The sequence below is a fragment of the Gymnogyps californianus genome, chromosome 9 (genome assembly GCF_018139145.2).
Source record: "Gymnogyps californianus isolate 813 chromosome 9, ASM1813914v2, whole genome shotgun sequence".
In the NCBI taxonomy this organism is placed as follows: Eukaryota; Metazoa; Chordata; class Aves; order Accipitriformes; family Cathartidae; genus Gymnogyps; species Gymnogyps californianus.
The window spans coordinates 3,174,625-3,197,233 of record NC_059479.1 but is presented as its reverse complement, the minus strand read 5'-3'; the positions used below and the strand labels follow the sequence as shown (position 1 = coordinate 3,197,233).

The following is a 22,609-nucleotide window of genomic DNA, read 5'->3' as shown; positions in this document are numbered from 1 at the left end:
TTTTCAGACTGGGTCTGGAATAAGAATGCCAATATTCCTTTTAGACAGAAGCTGGTTCCCATAGTGCAAAATGTAACTGAGCAGCAGAAAATATACAGTTCGCTAGAGTTTTTTAAAATCCTGAATATCAGTTTAAAGATGGAGAGTATTTTCCATTCAAGACTTTTTGTGCTTTGTTTTATGGGGAAAAATGCAAAATGAAAAATTTCTCATGTACACCTGGTCTGCTGTGCAGCAGTCCTACTTGATAAGTTAATTTTCTTCAGAATGAGCTCTGGTAATACAAAATAGAAACATATTCAGATTTTAACTGTATTCTTGTAAGCCCAGGGTCTATTCCAATAGTGTATTTCAGCAATGCTAGAATGGATATACTTTTGTGATATTCACATATGCCTCACTATTTTGGCTTAATCTGGTAAACAATGTCACTTCAGAAGCAAAGTATTAGTAAACATAGGAAGTCATGTTCTAAGAAATACTCTATTGATTAATAATTAATTATAACAGCCTTGTTAATTGTAATTGACTCTTCCTCAGATTCTGTGACATGTATCACAGAATTGCATATCAATTAAATTAGAGTTATAAATATATCCTGAAAGGGGCAGTGTTTCTTGACAGTAATCTTTTACTGCAACATAGCTTTATGCATCATTTTATATCCTGGGCATACTGCCAATATTGCATTACCTAAATATCCATTTTATATAGTAACTCTGCATCCTCACAGCAACTTATGAAATCAGTCTAATTGTTTAATTTTAGGTTCCAAATCAACATTTCTTCCAAAGCATTAATCTAGTGGTGAATCTATGCAATTACCAATTTTGTAAAACTTCTTACGTCTGTGTCTGGTAATTTAAACTACTGTTAAGTAAATGCCCTTTTTTTTTGGTACGTATTTATCTAAGTGCTTAGAAAATAAAGCAATGGCTAAGTGACACTGTATCTCAATTTCTCCCTCCATCATGCCATACTTGTTTGCTTACAAGACACTATCACCTTCCCTTTACTAAAGATGATTAAGGTCCTATTTAACATTATTATCTCCATTTTCCAAAGCATTTATCTGGGTTGAAATTTTGATCTATATCCAAAAGTTGTTCTGGGCATGTGTTAAGTGTAGAGGAATTTATGGAAGTTTAATTATAACAGTTCTGCAGTTTTGACTTCCATAAAAAAAAAACAAAACAAAACAAATTAAACCGGTTTTGTCGTCTGATAGTACTGCCTCCAGACAGCTGAGAAAACACAAAACACAGACTGGAAGAGCAAGGAAGAGGTGAGCTGACCTCAGACAAATTCTTTTTTTTTTTTTTAATACGAAAGTAGCAAAAGCTGTTTTATGGTGATTTGGTTAGGTAAAGTTTAGAATTATCTTCTTTTCATTAACCTTAGTCTTGTTGTAAAAATAATTCTTGATAGAACAAAATCTCATTATTCAAAATCCAAATCAGGAAATATATTAAAATACTTGTGAAAATCCTAGTAACACCTTTAGATATTAAGGAAATGAGATGATCTACTTAAAACCTAAATTTCTGTCCAGGAACGCAACTATCTGTTATTTTTCTCTTCCTTTTTGATATCAGAAAGCCATTAAATGTTCTTTGATATTTAACATTTTCATTCTGGGTAGCGATCTTTCAGGATAGATATGCCAAGCAATTTTTTGCTTTGCCTTTCAGAATTCTTTCAGTATTCCAAGTGGAAAGATGTTGTTAATACAAATGATTCTGTACTGGCAAGAACCCACAAAACCTGTGTCAGCAACTCTTGTATATTTGTCGAGTCAGTTCCTCTTATATATTTATAAGGCAGTTGACTAAGTGTCTGAGATATTCCGATTCCTATGACTATCTCCTGAAGGACTGCAAAGGTCTGTCTCTAAAGGTGTTCAGAAAATTTATGGTGATGAAAGAATTTATACCACTCTGTCAGTCCATGAATAATCATTTTACATGTGTCCTCCTCTTAATTACTGCACATTATAGTAGAGTTTATGAAACAGGTACTGCACTGACTTTTTTGGTAGACCAACCACTACATGTAATGTTATCTCCTCCCATGATACCGCCTTTTTTCCAGTTTCCTGCGTTTCCTTCAGACCCTTTACAGTTGACATATGTCATTAGATTCTTTTTTAATATTTATTGTGTTATCGTACAATATCATATTACTAATTTATCATGTCTGTTTCAAACAGTTGCATTTCTTTTAATACACAATGAAAGCCACAGAATGAAGAAATGCTTCTAGTCACTGTGACTTAAACAGAAAACAGTTGTCAAAAATAATTTAAAATGTGTATTATAATATTGCAGACATTTAAGATAAAATAATATTTCTGTAGTGTGCAACTGGTTATTTTTATGTGTAGAGTGATTTGCAAACTGCTATACAGGACACAAAGCTCGTATGACGGTATGGAAATCATATAAGATGATATATCTTCAGTTCTGAAATCATGGTGAATATGTGGCACATTAATCTTCAAGAGAAATGCCATTTTTATTTTTGAAAGTGTATCCACTTCAGGACTATCGACTTCTGACCACTTTGGTGAGATTCATATGTTGCCCAACATCCACCTCCTTATACTTTCCCCTGAAGTTATGACTTTTGTCATTGCTAGGGTAGAAGGGCAAAATATCTGATTCAATTTGGTGATTTCTTAACAAACTCCAAGTCTTAAATTCCGATTTAACTGAATTAAACAGGAACTTTTATCTTGACTTAGTCAGGAAATTTATTTTGCCTTGGAACTTTAAACAGAGGTTGCGTTGATGATGAAAAATAAATCATGTGACAACAAGCCTGACTCTGGGAACTTAACCAACAACTACCACCCTTATTTAAAGGGTGCAACTAGCATCTTACCCCATATGACTCATTTCCCTTTCTTTAGAAGTCACGTGAGTCAATAGACAATCATCACTCTTCCAAAAATTAACTAAACCCGATTGATTTGTCTACCAAGTTATGAAATATTGTTCAGTTTTTTGCAGACTTGCATAACAATTTTCTCATTATCCTAGTAAACTAGCTACTGCTTTTCTCTCTGGATTTGAAATCCTTTTCTTTGACTTTGTGATCCTGATAATCACTGTAAGCGTTTATGGACAGAATAAACATTTCCTGCTAAACAATCACATGACTTGATTTATAAACTACTTGACTTCCTTTGAAGTTGGGGAAAAGGACCTTCCACCTTTTCCAAAAATACTAACTTTAAGTGGCATAGGAAAGGGAAACTTAAATTTCCTGAAGACAGAAGAAAAGTATCTGATCTTCAGACTATCAAATGCTGACAGCTTGCAGCAACAGAGATGAATCACTTGTTATATTTCACCCCTGAGGTGAACATTCTCAGACTTGATGCAAATACAGTCATCTCCCAAGGTTTTGCTCAGAGAGAGAAACGCCAAGTAGAAGCCCCAAATGCAAAAAAGTCCAAAGAAACTTGCTGCAATTCCTGCTTTTTCACTTATGTCATTCTAGGAGGAAATTCACCATGATTAGAAAATAAATACACCTTTGAAAGCTTCCAGATCAAATGTGGGGAGCAAATAGGCTTTTTTTCAGTTAAAAACTGCCCTGAAGATACTAAGGTTTGAGCGCAAAATGAAGCTACTACTGTATGTCATGAGAATGGAGCAGTCTGCTCCCAAATGGTAGGACCATGAGTAAAATTTAAGAATGCCTCTATAAAAGGCAATATACACATACAAAGCATGAGTAGTGAGAACTGATCTCTGAAAGGCTATTGATTATTTCAGGACATCCAAATCAGTACAGTGAAATTCTGCACTAGCTGACAGTCATGAGAACCTAGTGCTTTTTCAGGGTGGCTGCAAGAACTGGCTGGTCATTCATCCAATGAATTATATCGTCTCCATAGTTTTTAGTCCAAAATATTTCCTCTATTATCAGTATGAACAAATTCACATTACTAGACTGTGTCCATGGTGCTGCAATTTAAATTAACAGTAACTCCATTAAACTTGTCTGTTTTTACAAGACAGTGGAAATATAAAAGCATATAAACTAATCTATAATTAATTCTTATCAGAGGCTGAGTATAGGATTGTTATGAACCTTTGAAAAAATAATATGGTCAAATTAAACTGAAGTCAGTGAAACTGAGTAATTAAGAGCACTATTTTACGTAAAGCATCTGATATCAATGGTCCTTGCCTTGCATTTTTCCATTCTGTCTAGACTGTTCTTATATGAAAGCTATCATGATACTGACATTAAGCAACTCTCTTAGACTATAAAATACAACATTAAAACATAAAGTAGAAGAATATGCCTTTATACCCATATCAGTCCTAAAAGGAAAACATTTTAGTGTTTTCCATGTACTTTATGTAATAAGGTTTTTTGTTATATACTTACATGATAAAGTGGAACGGTATTATTTTCTGCTAGCGAGAAATTCAAGACATCTTGCTGTCCAGGTTCAAGCCTAACATTAATAGTAGATGTCAATACGGATGGACTAATAGGGTAGTTTGGACTGCTTGTGTTTTTTCCCTTTTTTCTTGACCTATGACCTGTGTCTCTCTTGTTGTCTTTTTGTGTCAAAGGCTCTTCTTGGATAACCAGTATCTTGTCATCACTCAGATACCGCAGGAGTGAATTCTCAGAGTCAGTTGTTGGAAGAAAAAAAAAGAAAAAAGAAACATTAGTAAGAGGAAACAAACAGAGAACCATTTTGGCTGCATCGGTATTGTCAGCTTGGTTAATTCCCCACTTCATCTGAGGCACTTTCCTCTGCAAACAAACTTATTTGTACCAAGGTTCCAATCAAGAGCAAACTAAGTAGTTGGCACAAAACCTAGGCACAGAAAAGATGGTGGTGCATACCCAGGTCCTTGCATGACAGATGGTATGAAGCTAGTCCACATCATATGGCTTGTGTAACAAAAAAAATATAAATACAGCCAAAAGGTTCCAGTGAAAGGTCAAAGATCATCACTTGGTACTATTAAACTGGAAAGAGTCATGTGAATGTCAAGTGAATTGTGAGAGCTTGCACTGGACTCGGTACCACATTCACTGACACTCCCTGCCATTTGAGGTGAAAGTGAGCATACGCATAAAATATTTGTAAATTGTATCAAGCAGGGAGCATCTCTGGGACCATTCCAGAGACAAGGATTGTAATTTCAAGGAACCTGACAAACTGGAATAATGGTCTTAAGAAGATGTGCAGTATACTTGGGCACAATTTCAAAATGGGAACTGGCCAGGCAACAAGTCTGAGGAAAGGAATCTGTCTGTAACAGTGAAATACAAACTGAACATAAATCAACAGATTTGGAATAAAGCAGAAAAGGCTTGTGCCTTAAATGGAATTTATTTTCTCTCGGAATGGAAGATTACTGAAAAAGGTAGTTTAAAATCCTGCATTAATTTTCAGGAGTATCATTCAATTTTGTCACATTTCGTCAAGCTGAACTCCTCTCAGCTACCCACACTGTGCCCAAAAGATTCTGAAAAAATAGTAATTAAGAATCTTTAACAATTGGCATAACAATAAACATATTTGCATATTTGAAGAATATTCTTTTGAATGATATAATTGCTTTTTAGCAGAGGGAAAAAAGGAAAAAAGGAACTTTGCTATCAGCAATGCTTCTTCCAAAGTTCATAATTCCCACTGTAATCAATAGAAGTTTATATGATTAGGACTGCTGATCTGAACACTGACAGTACAATTGCTGATTCTAGTTTCAAGTATTCATTCATACTAATCAAAATGTGTCTCAAAGGACGTTACCTTACATCTATAACATCCCTTATTGTTTTCTAGAACCGTGAAGATTAAGAACTGATTGCTATTAACATATACCTGAATCTTATAAGTCTTTTTTCCCTTGATGTTTATCTTTCTTTATACTAGAATTAGATAAGAGTAAATACCTCCTACTAACACAAACTTTTTAATTTTCAGAAATAGAAACATAAAAACCCAGATACTAAATAGGATCTTTTATATTCCCTGTGGCACTCAAGAAAGATAGATTTGGTTCCTGTGATATCTTCATGCTTCTTAAGTAATAAAGGCAAAAAAAAATCTTGGAGAACAGCAGAGAGAAAAAAAAAAAAATACTCACCTCTGCTTCCCCTCTTGTACATGTTTTGTTCTTTTGACTCCCCTATCCAACTGTACTCAGTAGGCATAGAAACAGGCCTTAAATCTCCTGGAAACAATTCAAGAAAAACCAATATAATTTTTGAAGACTAAAAATAGAAGGCTGTAGAGTAAGTAATGCCTATAAATTACAGGCATGACATGACCCTTCAGAGCAATCCTTTTTATCAGCAGCTATACGTTATTAAAGCTGTAGCATTCAGGATCAATTATACATCATATATGCGGGATTCTCCTCTTCATTATACCGATCTGAAGGGAAGTACCACTGACTTTGGTGAAATTACTTGCAAATGTAAAGCAGATTACAAATTTATTTTTAAACTCTGTTCTGTAAAAACTTGCTCACTCATTAAATAGGTGTTCTGGAATAAAGAGAGAAGCAGTTTTTAAATAGACTAATATGCTTTAGTAAAACTAGAAAAGTTATTAATACAGACACAACATTACGTATCTGTCAGTTAAACAGTAAAACCTATCTGACCTGGAAAATCACATGGTGAGTAATGAGGGGATCTAATTTCAAGGAACGTTAATTTCAAATGCCTTAAAAAGAAAACATGGAGTGCAGTTTGGTAACAACAACAACAAAGAAGATTCAGACATTAGGGTTTTAATTAATAGGATTTTATGACACTATGGCTGTAAGATATTAATGTGTATTAGTCATTCCGTACTATGGTATCAGTAGAACATTGATAGCAGGCCGTTAAACGAGAAATACTACAAAACTGACTATAAAGCATTAGCACTTTGGCCTTGTCAGTGTGCATTATTATCACAAAACATAGAAACACACCCTCTAGATTATGAGTTAAATTCTGTCTGACCCATAAAGCCAAAGATTCCTTTTTCCATATGCCAGCTGACTAAATTTAGTGTGTTTCTTTAGTGCTTGAGAAAATTTTTTTGAAGCAGTTTGCTACTGTTCTGTTTCTAGGATAATTATAGCATTTAAATCTGAACAAGAGTTTCTTTTTCATTATCAGTTTCCCCAAGTTGATTAGAGTGACAAAGTATTTTCTGTGGATTATTTGTATGCTAATATAGTCTTGTATTCACTATTCTTCCAAAATACAGCTTTTTAGCTACTAAAATGTCAGGAGGATTTAAGAACAAACAGGTATATAAGACAAGTATGCTTCTGGATAACATGATTTTCTGAAAGTTGAAGGGGTAACATGTACCTGGAGTATTGAGATTTTCCCATATTATACTTTCGCTCATAACATAAAAGTTAATGTATAACTAATTGTATGGAAAATATATGTAGTTTCCCTGTCTGCCTAACAGCTGAAACTACCTTTAACTACAAAAGCATTATTCAACTCCTAATCTCAAATTTGGCCTTAGAAGAACAATAATTAATTAAGAAAAAAGCCCCAATAAATCAAACAAAAGGAAGAATCAGTAGGTGGAAAAGAATAAGAAACAAGTAAAGATTATAAAAAAAAAAAAAAGAATGCACGTAACAAATGAAGATCAACATAATAAAACTTAGCAGTATTTCTGTAAAGAGAAGAAAGGTCTGAAGCTCTGAAGAGATTTGTAACACAAATGCCAGATGCCACAGCACAATCAACATCAAAAATAGAAATTTAGGACAGGAAACACACAAGCCAAACAAATGAACTAGTGACTTTGCATACTGCTTATTTTACTTCTAAGTTCTTTCCCAAATAAATGTAACCTATAAACAGTTTTAACGTTGCAACTTGGATATTTTTCTGAGGAGTAGAAAATTATTGTGTACAAGTATACCAGTATAAATTGAAAGGCAAAAAACCCAACTTATTTACAATGTTTTTGCCTCTAACACATAAGAGATTTGATACGCATTGGCACACGAACTCTAAATACCATAGCATGTTAGTTGGACTAATATTAGAGTACAAAGCTTGCTAAAAAAAAAATAAAAAATAAAAGCACTGCAGCAATGATAAATACAAGCTTAACTTTCACAAATGTTTTGAGAAAACGGACTTCTTATTTGCCTTCTTGGATTTTGCATATTTTATCAATACTGAGGGTCTCATCTGCCTGAGTATCCTTCCACCTACCAGCTGCAACAGGGACTGGTTTCTAATAATCACTTTAATTCTGGTAAGTCCATGGCAGGAATTTCTGAACTGTGGTTTGTGTGATTCCTAGCAATAATGAAAGCATCTGCTCAACCACAAAAGACTTCAGAAGTTTTATTTTCCTTACTTTGCCCATGGCTATCTGGTTCCAGCATCAGATACGTGTTTATTGGATCTACCATAAATCCTGTCTTTTCACCAAAAGACATATTGTGAAGGTCACTTTCATGGTTCAAATGGACATCTTTAAGTCAAAAAGTACAAAACATTCTACTACAGTAGAACAAAATTTGGATTTGGAAGTCTGTTAACTGACAGATTAATTTAATCTGTAGTTTAAAAAAATTCTGGTTTAGCAATTGTTTTGAAACAAAGGCATATTCCTGAGACTTTAAAAATCAAATTCCTTCTAGATTTTCAAAGTTACAGAAAATCAGAACTGTCCATCATAAACACAAGACAAATCTTGTGTATTACTGGGATCAGGCAGAAAGTCCAGCATTTTAAGTCATCATGCAGCATGAATTTATGAAAGTGAGCCAAATACATCCATCTGGCTCCAATTTTAATCACAGTTAAGATTTATCTTTCATTCTAATTTTATTATAAAATGATGTCACTTATCAGGGAGATAAAGACTGAATATTACTAGTCTTAAGATGGAATCCTACTCTTCAGTGTTACAGCTCTTTCAAGCATCAAGTATATGGCTGCACAAGTTACTAAGAATACCCTATATATAACAAAGATCTATTAGAATTTCCCTATTCTGAAAAGGTAGTATGTATATATAAACGATGCTGTCCATTTCACAATTGCTATTTTGCTATTTTTTACCATAAATTCAGCTGTAGTTAGCAAAATACAAAAACAAGACAAAAGTTCTGTTTAATTGATAAATGTAAGATAACATTGCTTTCAAACTATTAGAATGACAAAACCAGAACACTTGGAAAGCTGGATGTCCTTTGTTGGGAAAGTCTAGCTACAGTGAATTATCACTCTCTAGTGAACTATCACTGCAGCTTGACGTAATTTGAAGTATCCTTACAGCTGTCATATTTTCAGACTTGAATTCTACCCTCTCAGCTCTCGAAAGAGCAGGTGAAATTACTTAACTGTCACTCATTAGCTGATCTTAGCCAGAAGGTAATGCAGTTGAAACCTTAACCCAGGTAAGTTATGTAAACTATGCCATAGATATCTCACATATAATAAGAAAACCTCAGCAAACATTTATTCACAGAGGAAAATACTTGTACATTTTAACTATCAAAATCTGTTTTGGCATCTGGGGCCATCAGTTGCCCTCTCTTCTAACAGTTATGGTGGTAAGAACACCTCAGTCTGAGAACAGGGAAGAGAAAGCCACATCATCTCAAAGCCCTAACAACTGACAGAAGCATGGGAAACTACATTAAATAACATCCATGGTATCAAATCCTGCACCAGACTAACCAGTTCTATGGCAGACCAACAGAATCAGTGCCTGGAGTGCTTAAAGATTTTTCTTTTTTTCTCCCCAACTGTGTTCCATTTCAGCTGTTATTGGATCTTCCACTATAACTGCCTTTGGTATTATCTCCATTGAACTGCAGCATGTTTTTATTACCCGTGTTCTGCACAGACATATTTTTCTTTACTACTCTGAGCTTGTGAGAGGTTTTCCCTTTCGTGGATATCAAAGACAAAAAAATTTAGGAACTTTTTTTAACAAAATGCGAGAAAGGAAAAAACCTTAGTCTCAGACTAGATGAATGAACTACTTATTAATGGTATCACATGTATATATCAAAAGATAGCACCTACCCATATAGAATGCTATGATCAGAAGGAGGAGTCATTGCTTTCTCTGAGGCTCAGAAATAATGCCATTTTCAAAATCAGATATAATTACAGTTTTTAAAAGAAATCTTTTATCTTAAGTCTGTAAACTTGACAAAAATAACTTACTGCCGTGAAAATAAAACCACTGAAAACATATGGAGAATACACTGCTGTATTTCAGTAGTATTCTTCTAAAATTCACCAAACACCAAGCAAATCAGTTTTAACAGATAAGCAAAACAAATTTCATCAATTCATTTTCAGCAACACCTTTTATATATACATATACTCATATACAAGCACATATATGTTTGTATACCTGTATGCTCATATGGATTTACATACACATGAAATTTCTGTATAAAACCAGAGTGAAATATTGTTTTAATAGCATCTTATATATTTAAGCAGTCCCCATTCTAAGATTTTGAAATATATTTCTAGTATTAACAAATGCATTGTAGGATACTACTCATGTAATTCTATCCATTTAATACAGCACTGAATTTTGGAGGGCCTTACATCTTATAGATACCTTCATACCACAAGTAAGTGTTTTCAGGCCCTCCACTGAAGTTTAACGGCCCAGAACATTGCAACTAGAATAATCTCCAAGAGCTTGTGCATGAAATTGAGTAAATCAAGACGCTAGCTATCCAAATAATATGAACTTAAGTATCATTCAAAATTTTAAGTATGCACTGCAGAATAAATCTATAAATAACTTACACACTCCTGGTCATGAATGTTAGCTTGTAATTAATTGTAATTATACTAATTATTCCTTCACATAAACTTTTGTCTAGTATTCAGAGCCAACAGATCATGGTCTAACAAAGCATGACAGATATTTGGGGGTGTTGCAGTGTTAATAGCACAATTTGTAAATGTGGTCTTTTTACAAATGTTAAAGAAATCAAGCCTACCATGAGTGGGTGTTTTTTCTCTTCTTCGCACTCCTGTAGCTCTACTTCTTTCATACTCAGAGCTCACAGGGTGGCCTTCACCTTCAATTAAGGTGTAGTATTTCCCACTTTCATGCTCCAGAAAATAGCTTGGAGACTCAGAGCCTTTCATTCCAGACTTTCCAAATTTGCTGATGTCATCACAAGACATTATTCCAATTTCATCCCTAAAACCAGTAAATCAGAAGATTATGGAGAAATTAACCATTTTATGATAAAGCTAAAGTGTACAACTGTCTCTCCCAAACACTACAAATAAAAAGTCCTGTAATTGAAATGCTATATGTGAGAACTTTCATAAAAGTGATTCAATTCAACAAATGTAAATTAATGAAATCATCATTAGGTTCCATTTTAACTGTAAGACAAACATAGTTATTCAGGAGTTTTCTAGTATCTGAAAGGGAGCATAAGGAATTGGTATAACATGAGAAGGGAAGGGTTTCCCTTGCAGAAATGCATGCTTTAGAATAAGATAGGAGTGGTCACATAAAAGTAAATAAAAGTATATGATTAAAGACTGCTTTAAATGCTTTCTTGGTTTAGGACTAAAACCAGGTTTTGCTCAACTTGTATCTAGCTAAGTGAAAGTTAAGTCTCTCAAAATAATGATATGCTGCTTAATGTATTTCTAGCTCTTAATTTTACTAAACATTTCGTTTGATTGCAGGGCTTGTTGTTTGTTTGGGTTTTATTAATCTAGTGAAATTAAAGTATAAAATTTTATTTTTCAAAACCTCAAATTCATTAGGATGTAAATACCTGGGGCCATAAAGTCCTGACATAGGAGACAGAATGAAAACATCCTGGAGTGCAGAGTTCTCCATTTTTGAGGATATGCCCATTGTGCTTGTTGGTGTTGTAGAACTGCTTGTTGGACTGGTTGGAATTACAGGCTGTAAAAAAAAAAAAAAAGCACATGAAGAATAAATTAATGTTTTCTGTACTACAAGTAACAACGAAGTCAATTTAGGACAATTTCCAATAATTTTAGGAATCTTGACCTCTTTTTTTTTAGATTAGCCATTTTTTCAGATCACTGAAGTTTCTTCCAAAAAGATGTCTACTGAAACACTGTTTTACCAAAGAGGTCAAGACTAGTTATGAAAGAAACTGATAAAAGACCAGTGAATTTAATTTAAAAGCCATCTCATGGGAAAATCTGAGACTCAGAATCAAAATATGATTTTTAACCAATGCAGAAAATCAATTATATGGGGAGGAAGGACAAACACTATTAAATGCCATTAATACAAAAATTAATTACAGAACTCTGGAATACTTGCACTGAATGAAAGTGCTCATAACCATAATGTTGGTTTCAGTAGAAGATTTATTGTTAACAAGGACAGAATACCTAGATTTTAAGAAAACAGAATTCATAGTCATCTATTGTTTCTTATTTTTTTACTGAATCTATAGCCATGATGATTCTACCATGGTGATACAAATATAGGACTAGCAATGAAATATAAATTAACCTAAGCAATAAATGTGAGCATCATAAATATTAAAAGTATTAATGAAGTATGGGGGTCTTCTGGGATTTTTGCTTTTTTTAATTTTTAAATGAAGTTTATCACAATTTTTTTACTCAAATGCCATAGGGAAGCTCAAGTCAATGGCTATAAGGACTACAACCAAATATTCTGTGCAGGATACAAAGATATACACACAGACAATATTTTTCAACCAAGGTACAGTCTGTGTTTATATTGAAGAAATAGAAAATATTTTTATTTAGTATTATTGTTTAGATTTTTTATATGAAAAATTCCCATTCAAATACAAAATTGTACTTAAATAGATACAACTAGTTTTCTACAGGTGGAAGGAAAACACAGTGACCTAAAAATTGGATGAAAGCTACGAAGACCAATTATAATCTTTTTCTAAAGGCAAGGCTTTCTGTCTTCTAGCGATAAACACTGAAATTATTTTTATGCGATGCAAAAAGTAAAAGCAATCCTAAATACCCAAAAAAGATATTTTTTCATGAGAATATCAGTCTGCATAGGGGTCCAAATTATACTACTCTTATATGCTTATTGTTAAGCCTCTTATACTCTGATCAAATGTTTTAGGTTTCTTTCATATTATCAATATAAATAGATAAGAAGTGACTGCCAAAGGCAAGAATCATTCACTACTTTTACTTTCTCATATCTTTGAAAATTAGGGCCTACCACCTTATACACAGTATCAACCACTATATTTAGAATACTACCATTATTTCTGCAGTTTTGGTGTGGCAGTGTTAGTAAAGAGACTAAATGGTAATCCCTCAACTTACCTCCAGCTGGATACAGTTTCCCATGGGTCAAAACATAAATTATCACCATCACAGAAAGACAAGCAGAAACTCCATTTCAGAATCAGAAAAGAAATTACCCATACCAAGTCTCTTGTGAATAATTTCTTTTCAATGGTTGTATATTCAGCAGTTCTCAAGGTTACAGGTTAGTCAATGAACTTGACAATAGAAAAAAAGGGTGGGGAGAGATAATAGGACTGTTCAATTTGCCCCCAAAGAGGGTGATAGCCATGCTATTCCTGATAGATTTTTAAAAATCTAACCTTATAGCAATGTAATCTTTTTTGCTTCAATTTAATTCAATTCATGTCCTACCCATTCCAGAAAGTGACAACTTTCCTTTTCACTTTTCTTTAACTTACTTATTTTTCACATTCTGAATACTATCTGTTTCCCCTTATTTTGGCTAGAAAACAAGAAAAAAAACCCTAATTGTTCCATTATAGGGCTTGTTTTCTAAAACACTAATGAATTGTAGTGTGCTCTGTACTTTCTCCAATTGATTAGACTATGTGTACCCAGTGTATACTAGGTATACTTGATACCCAGCTGAGATTGTACTAATACTGAATAAAGCACAAGAATTATTTCACTTATCTTGTGTTTTATAGTCCTATTTATGTGTCTCAGTCAGATATTTTAGTTCCTTCCAACATGACATTCAGCTTTTTCTTTACTGTAATTTCCACATTATTTGGAATTATTGCCATATTATTCAATTGCTACATTCTTTAAAACTGCAGTTGATTATTTCCAAGTAGAATACTTTACACTTGCCCCTCTTTCATTTCATTACATTTTTAGAGCTTTTTTCTAGTTTTCCAAACTAATTTTTAATTACCAGCCAAAACTCCATTGCATTTGCAGGCCCTCCTGGTTTAGCACTGTATGTAAATTTAGTAAGCAGATCCTTCAGGTTGTCAGGAAAACATGGAACAAACACACACGTATCACCTATCTGTTGAATACTAAATGAAACATCCTTTGTTTGATAGTGAACCATTAACAGCTATTTGTTAGGCAAGGTTATCCAGTAATTTTCCACCCATTTGATCTCAATTTCACCTAGTGCTTAATTCTCTATGCCATACTTATGGGAATGTCATGAGAAAAGGTATTAATATCAGAGTAAGATATACAGCTTCTCTCCTATCTACCAGGTCAGTTAACTGCTCACATAAGAGCATTAAATCTGTTTAATGATTTCTTCATAATAAATTCATGTTGTTTTTACTCATCTGTTATCTTCCAAGTGCTTGCAAACTGTGCATATTAAGTGACTGACTTACAGTTCCCTGGCTCTTGCATTTCCCCTTTCTGAAGACAAGCATTATACTTATTGTTTTTCTAACCTTACTGTAATTCATCCATCTCTCACAATTTCACAATAAACACATCTGAAAAATAATGGTCCAAGAGTGCTCCTCCCTCCCCAGGAAATACCAGCTCTGCTTGCCTTTTCAAATGGCATACTGTAAGAGCTCATCCACTGAGTTTACAGAAATGCATGCTCTTGAAGTTCACTGTCCCTATATAAGGGTTTTAAGTTTTTAAGAAAATACACTGCTTCATGATTGCTCTCAGATAAGCTGTCTCATGCCTTCTCCCTCTCAGCTTCACTTATGTTCTCCACCTTCTCTGTGAAAAATACCTGTCTTCAGTGCTTTCCAAGAATTTGCCAGCCATTATGTCTTTGGAACAATGCCTATTTCTATCCCTTTCTCACAGGATGCACCCAATCCAAATAAACCATATCGGGTGATTCTGCTAGTTGCTCACAAGAAACCTTCTTCACTCATCTGTCCTGGGAGTCTTTAATGAAGAGAAGAGAGCACCTGCTTTCTCCTCCTCTGTCATCACTTAGATCATTCCAGCAAATATAATTCTTCTATGATCTGGAGCTCAGAGTGAAGGTAGCAAAGATGTATACCTTCACTCTGAGCTCCAGATATGTCTGTGATGTCAGACATGGAATTTCAGTGGGTTTAGGTATCTGCAAAATAGTACAGGTGTTTTTTAATATTATTAAAAAGTTAGTTTAATAAGAGTGTTTAATATAATATTTTAGTATTATACCAAATCCAAAAAGGTAATTTTAATAAATAGTGAATATCATCCCAACCAGGACTATCAATTAAACAGACATAGTCAATTCTTTAAATCTTAGATCTCAATTCCAATACAATTACTTAAAGTGATTATACTGACAGTGTGTGTGTACAAATGAATGTTTGATGAGGTGTGTGCAAATACAGCCACAGGTGAAAAAATCCCAAGGAAAACACATTTGATTATAGAGGACTTCTGAAAAGGGACACTTTAGGTATCTGCTGTATGTTATTCAAAGTTTTTAATGAGAATAGCTAATTACCAGTAAAATGATGAAGCAATGCTGAAATACCAGAATAGAAATGAAAGACAAAATGTAAATTCAACACTCGTCAGAAATAAACAATTGTTTGCCAAACAGAAAAATTAAAACTGTTTCAGAAACAAAATACATTTCTGTGATTCTGAGTGTGTTTTACAAGTATTGGGGATAATTAAATATTGTCTCTATTCAAAAAGTGCTGTTCAAAACAACAAACATGACCCCAGCACATCCTGCAAAAAATAGCAGGACAAGATGCAGGAAGCTGGTAAAGCCTGGTGGTACAGCGACAGGAGGCTTGAACATGGACATCCCTTACCTTTTGAGGGGGTATGAAGATTAAGGATGGGGTACTGAGTCTCTGCTTTCTCCCTTGAAGGAATAAACTCAGTCCCCAGAATTCCCCTGATGGGTGAATTCACAGAAAACACACAGGCGTCACTCTTCTACATGGATTGCCTGCGGTAAGGGAAAATGGGGCTTTGTAACTGCGTATCACCCTATAAATTCCTACAGTGTGTAATTTTTGTCAGAGCAGATTCATTCATGCCAGTGATATAGATGACTAATTGCTTATTGGACAAGCTGCTATTCAGAAACATTAAATGTTCAACAATACAAACACTACTCACAATAAGAAGTGGAACTCTCAATATTGTTGAGTATTTCTCGCATACTGGTAAATTGGTATAGCTGTGCTGTAAAACAGCAGGTACATTCACAGTGTTCTCAAGTCTTGTGGATTTTTACTTTTTGAAACTTGAAATAAATACCTTTTTTTGATGTGTAAATAATAATTTTTGCCCTCAGAGCAAGAGAACACAATGAAATACATGTGAATATGACAGAAGTCAACAAAAGCATGAGTAGCATTAAGATGAAAAGGAAATGACTGTTCACCATCTCCTCTGATACAAGACATTTAAGGGAACAGAATACAACTTTCTTACTTGCTGCATTTTCTTTGTCTGAGGTGTTACAAGTCTTCCCTTGCCCAAGATATTTCTCACTGAGATAGTAAAGTAAATGGGCAGCACATAATTTCAGAGTTCATCTGAGCAATTCTATCAGGGTACAGTACCTGACCTATGAACTGCGAACTAATTTGAGTGGTATACAAGAACTGGTATACACCAACTTGTTATTCTCCTTTTTTCACTCTACAAGCATCTGTTCTCAGAATGCTATAGAATTTATCTTTTGTACAAAGCAACATCTCTCCGAATTCATATGGTTTTCAAAATCTGAAATGAGTTACTTAGCTAGAATTATTCTGAAGATACTTATAAAGTTGCAAAGCATAACATGTATTTTCTAATACATAAGAATTATTACAAAATTGTCACTGTTGACTTAAGTTTTACTACTATCACTTGACAGATTCTATATCTCGAGCTAAATAATAAAAAGTTTAATGTTCTGGATCAAGTAGTTCTAACAGGAAGGATTATTCCAATCAGAAAATTTCTGCAAATAAAAAGGAAAAAATACAATAAATGTTGTATTTCATTTGAATGAAGTTGCCGGTATGCTCACTTTTATAAAAAACAGAGCACTATTTGCCATTGCAGATGAAAGAACCATTTTATATTGAGTGGGAAGATAATCAGAGAGTTTAAAAATGAAAATAGTCTTCTAATATCATACAATGCCAAACTAGAGACAAAATGAGAAAATGGTATGACTGACATGTCTCACTGAAAGATGTTTGTAGCATAGAACTTCGGCATATGTTAACATTCTGCTGTTGTTAATTAAGCATCAAGGGAAACGATATACAGCAAAGGAATACTACAATGAGACCAAGAAATAAATTTTATAAGGATTCACAGATTCTGTATCATTAATAATTCATAAATTAACTATGTGGTATAATTTTAAACATAATTATTGTGGAAAAAATTATTAATAACACCTATAAATGCCTTAAGCACCAACCTGAGTTAAAAAATATTATTTCTGGCCTCTGAATTTCAAGTTCTTAAATCTTAAATCCTACTTCCTTTGTTCCTTCCCTAATTATGTATTGCTTTTGTTTTTTACCAACACTAAATCAGAATGGAAGAATTGCTCTGCTTGTGTTGTTTTTCATGATGCGTTACAGATATGGGTATGTAATGCACCATGACAAGTAACACATGCAGAGCAATATATGTATGGATCCATATATGTAACACACCATGAAATATAACATATCCACATACGTTATCTTTTTTTGTGACAGTCCGACATTTGCTGAATTGTTTTCAGTTTTGATCTACTTTAACTGAGATCTTTGTCTACAGATTATTGCTTAACTGGTCATTCCATATCCTACATTCATGCAGCTGGTTACTTTTGTCTAAGTATAAAACCTTCTGTCTATGCTGAATGTATTCTGCTTATTTCTGAAAGTCTGTCAATAGCCTCTGACAGCCTCTGTTCTGTAAGAGCCAATTTAATCCATTAGTGGTAGAAAACTCCAGAAAAACAAATATATAAAGCCAGAAGCCTTCCTACCAATTCAACCAATTAAACTGATCTAGAGAGTCTAAAAAATGCCAAAGTCAAACAAAGGAAAGGACATTCTGCAGCCAAGAACAGGGAGAGGGAAGTGAGATCACTGCTTTCCAGCAGCATCAAGCTGTTATGTCAGCTGTCCAGGAAACACAAGCTTTATTATCATCTTGAAATTTAATCATGCTACTTCCAAGTCATTAATGACAATAATAAATAATACTAGATCCAGGTGAGAACTGTAGGAAACAGGCAAAACCAAAAACTGTGTCCTGAAATGTATCCAGGTCCTAATACTTGAGCTTGCCTCTGTGGCATGAAGACTAAAGACTACCTAAAGATGCTAAAGAAAACCTAAAGTTGGTTTTCGACATCTTATTACAAAATCTACTGTTAAGTAGTAACACTGGCAATGCTTTTTTATTTTCCTAAGTGATTTATATTTTTATTTAAATCCCTCACTGCACTATTCTCTGATAATGAAGAAACATATCCTAGTGAGAATGACACTTAAAGCACCTCAGGGGCTTTTGTGTTCTGGGTCATCAGGAGAGGACACATCACAAAAATAGAAACTGTTGATAATTCCACAAAAATCACTTGGTGCACTTTCACTTATCTGGCTACCATGACAAAGGTTGGCATGTTTTATGGAAAATACTGTGCTACGTATACAGTACATATTGTTTTCACACTGACAAAACTTCCAGAACTGGTGCTGCTTGTGAATTATGATTCTGTAATGTACAAATATAAAGAGAGGATCTCTATGGAATCCCTGTTGCAAATGCAATTTCCATTTTGCTGCCCCTGGAGGCTTCATGTGAAGCTCACGAGTAGATACATAATCATCTTGCTAGAGCAAAGTTGGGAGTTGATCTCTGGGTGGTATTTTTAAATAGTTGTTTAACCCTAAACAAGGTTATTCCTGCACCCTTATGACAGAAAAATCTGAAGAGTTCCGAATCTCCTCTGGGTGTCACAATGCCCCTTTCCTCTCTCCCAGAGGCAGTCACAGAGAAAGGAAAGATGGCACTGAACCCAAGTGTCAGCACTCCTGAGCTGCAAGGATTACACAAACTCCTTAAGTGAAGCAGCTGTATAGGATTTAGGCACTTTGAGGAATGAAAGATTCAGGAAGTGCCAGGCAGGAAGGAAATTTGCCTGGATAGGCTTGAAGGGTTTGCTTTGTTTTGTTAATTTAAAAATTATTCGGAAACACATTCACGTATCATGTGATCCAGACAAAACAACTCTGTGAAGCTTCCACATTATGAAAGTGCATAAGCTTGTTACAGGATGTTATATAGTATTAAAGATAAACATGCATAGTTACTAACTTACTCAAAAAACTTCCTTTAATAATGACATTTTGAATTCAGTCTTTTTACTGTGAGTCAGTTTCTCCTACATATGCTGTAGGAAGAACCAGCTGTGTTGTTCACAATTAATTTTTTCCATATCAACAGGTTTTCAAGGAACAAGTATGCAGAAAATATCAGAGGTTCTATTAACATTGCTACCAAAACCTCAAACTTGATGAGAGATGTGGAACAGAAGTAGGCTTTTCCTGAAATTTAAAAGGTCTGACACGCTTCATTACAAACAAGCAGTTTTGACAGACTGTGACATAATGGAAACAGGGAGGCAATGTTGCCTCTGCCAGTCAAAGCAAGCTACTGAACCTTGGGCTGCCTCGTTCTTCAGTAACACTATCTGTAAATGTTCTTTCCTTCTATGAATTCCTGTGGCTCCCAACTTCACGAAAAAATGGAGGAAAACAATCTTATTGACACATACAGTACTGCCACACATACTTATCTCAGCACCCTATTTCAAAGGAATTTGGGACTTTTTAGAGGCTCCTGTTCCTTTCACTGGAAGGAGAAATTCTAGTGTTTTCTCTTGAATAGAGTAAAGGATTTACCATGACACCAGTGTTGCAACAGCCTTCTTACCTGAAGTGCAAGAGGCTTCCACCTCACATTCTTCAGAAGGGCAGGAGCAGAAACCAGGGTATTCTGAGGACGTTTTTTCAGGGTTAAAATTACTCCATTTGGGTCTTCCCGCAACGCATTTACTAGGTTCTTTAACTGCCAGCCAACCTAAGGAAAAATTCCATAATTGAATTTTGAAGGCTTTCTCTTTAAATGTGAAGGAAGTCTTCTACTAACTGAAAAGATCTATTACAGCCTACTCTTTGCAAACATAAGCAGTTTTTATAAACTGTGTTTGATTACTTCTGTTGGACAGAAATGATGCTGCTGAAGCTGGATTTTTTTTGAGCTACGTTTCTCAACAAAATAAGGCATAAGTGAACACCATCTTCCTTTTAGTAATTTGAGATCACCATACATTTTAAATCAAATGATGAGGACTAGAAGTCATGAAATAATTTCAATCTGGATCCTGAGTTGAAACATTCACTGCTGAGGAGGAAGACAGACTATGATATAGCAACATATGTAACATATATGTAACAGCTTTAAGATCCTAACTGAAGATAAATGATCATTTACTTGATTTATCTATACAGCCCCTGGATAGAGCTGAGTAATCCAAGTTACTATAAATTGTAAACATAGCCATAAAAAAGAACATCACTAGTACCGAAAGGATTTTATGTGTGCCACTCACAAAAAGCTACTTAGAGACATTTCTTAATCTTCTTGATTATTTAAATATGAATTTACTATGAACTGTTTATACATGAAAACACAAAATGTATTTTTATGGGATTTTTTTTTTTGTAAATGAATGTTTACACTATCCTATTATCCTGAATGGTTGAAGGGGTTTTAAAAGTGAATAATAATACAAACGACAGGATATAAAGATGTTTATGATAAAAGCAGTTTCTTACACACTTAAGTGCTGCTGAATTTCTATCCATATTTCCCCAGGCACAGGAGAAAAAACCAACCAAAAAAAGGGTATCAAAATAATCAGATATGTAAATTCAGAACTGAAAGTGAAATTAATAAAAATTCACATTTTTCTAAACCTCAACCAATCTTTCTTTCAAGTTACACCACGGAAATCAGTGGAATTGTACTAGTTTAAATAAGAGAATAAATTTGGCTCCATTCAGCAGTCCTTTTGCCCTTCCTATATGCAACCGATGCATTAGCTTGTTCACTATGAATAAAATAAGAAATTCCTACCACTTAGCACTTCACAGTGAATTAAAGTTGGCTTGCCCTATTTCCTGAGTAACATTATTATTGAAGAAGTTTCTTTAATATTAGTCTTAAAAAAAAAAAGTATCCTATGTAACACCCAAATTAGTACTGATGAACAGAAATATATTGCAATCCTTATAGGATTTGCTAACGTTCACTTCTAAAGCTTGTATTTTTTGTCAATATACTTGTGACCTGATCTAGATAACCAGACTTAGACCACAAATTTTGAAATTTGTCTCTCTTCCACTGGCGTCAGAAAAATGGTATGACTAAAGCAGACTCTTAGTTACTCACACCTAACCTTAGCCCTGGGTCCCAAGGGCTGAGCTATTGCCTCCATTTAGTCTCAGCCTGTTATTTTCAGGAGATATACCAAGGATCTCGCTGAAGCAACTCAAATTACAAGAACAAGCCTACCTAGAAAGGGATTACTGGAAAAAGTCAACACTTGCAAGTGACAATTAGGTTACTGGTTCACATTCAGCTCTGGAAAACAGCAAGGCATACATAAGTATTTATAGGGAGGACTTTGGAGGATTTTCCTAGCCTTACTTATTTGCATCTTCTCCTATTTACACATGATTTCTAGATTTGCCACTCAAGGAAAGTGAATAGGTGCAGGATAGGCTCTCCACTTACCCTTTTAAATATTGTATCTTTTTTAGAACAGTACTTAAGTGAGTCAGGTTTTAATATGAACGCTGATGGTTACTTTCTACCCACAGTTCTGCTAAAGAAAGCAGTATGGGTCCAATCCCGCACAGAATATTTTTTGCAAAAGTCAATTTCTTTCACTGAAAAGCTGAGCCCCCAGCACCTCTAAAAGTGCCTGTATTAAACTCGTCCCTCCATTTGCTGTTCCAAACATGGCAGATTTTTACAGTAGTAATAAATGACCATAGTAAAGACCTGTCATAAATGTTATAACTACCACAAGTCTTAAGCCCTAGTGTCAAGCAGATCTGTACTGAACAGGAATTAGAATGCTGTGTTCGTACAGCAGTTCTCCAGACACAATCTTACTGAGGCCAAATTGCAGCAGCCTTAAAGTGAACATTTAAGAATGAAAAGCTTACGGAATACAAGAGCAGTAACTGTACAAGTATATGCAAGCATTAAGTGCTGTAATATTTGCTATACTTTTTGACTATGTTTGACCTGTCAGAGTTCATTGTAACATTTTAATCATAATTGCCGTTCTGAC

At 34.3% G+C, this 22,609-nt stretch overlaps 1 protein-coding gene across 1 annotated transcript in view; it reads right to left on the bottom strand.

Moving 5' to 3' along the window:
- The window catches only part of LOC127019517 (connector enhancer of kinase suppressor of ras 2-like), a 211,649-nt gene that overhangs the window by 48,956 nt on the left and 140,084 nt on the right, over nucleotides 1-22,609 (bottom strand). Inside the window, exons 9-14 of the mRNA XM_050901586.1 lie at nucleotides 20,179-20,325; nucleotides 11,802-11,935; nucleotides 11,001-11,206; nucleotides 9,860-9,916; nucleotides 6,130-6,215; nucleotides 4,405-4,659 (exon numbers count right to left, since the gene is read on the bottom strand). Coding sequence (XP_050757543.1) covers nucleotides 4,405-4,659; nucleotides 6,130-6,215; nucleotides 9,860-9,916; nucleotides 11,001-11,206; nucleotides 11,802-11,935; nucleotides 20,179-20,325 — 885 coding nt within the window. The remainder of the gene's footprint in view (nucleotides 1-4,404; nucleotides 4,660-6,129; nucleotides 6,216-9,859; nucleotides 9,917-11,000; nucleotides 11,207-11,801; nucleotides 11,936-20,178; nucleotides 20,326-22,609) is intronic.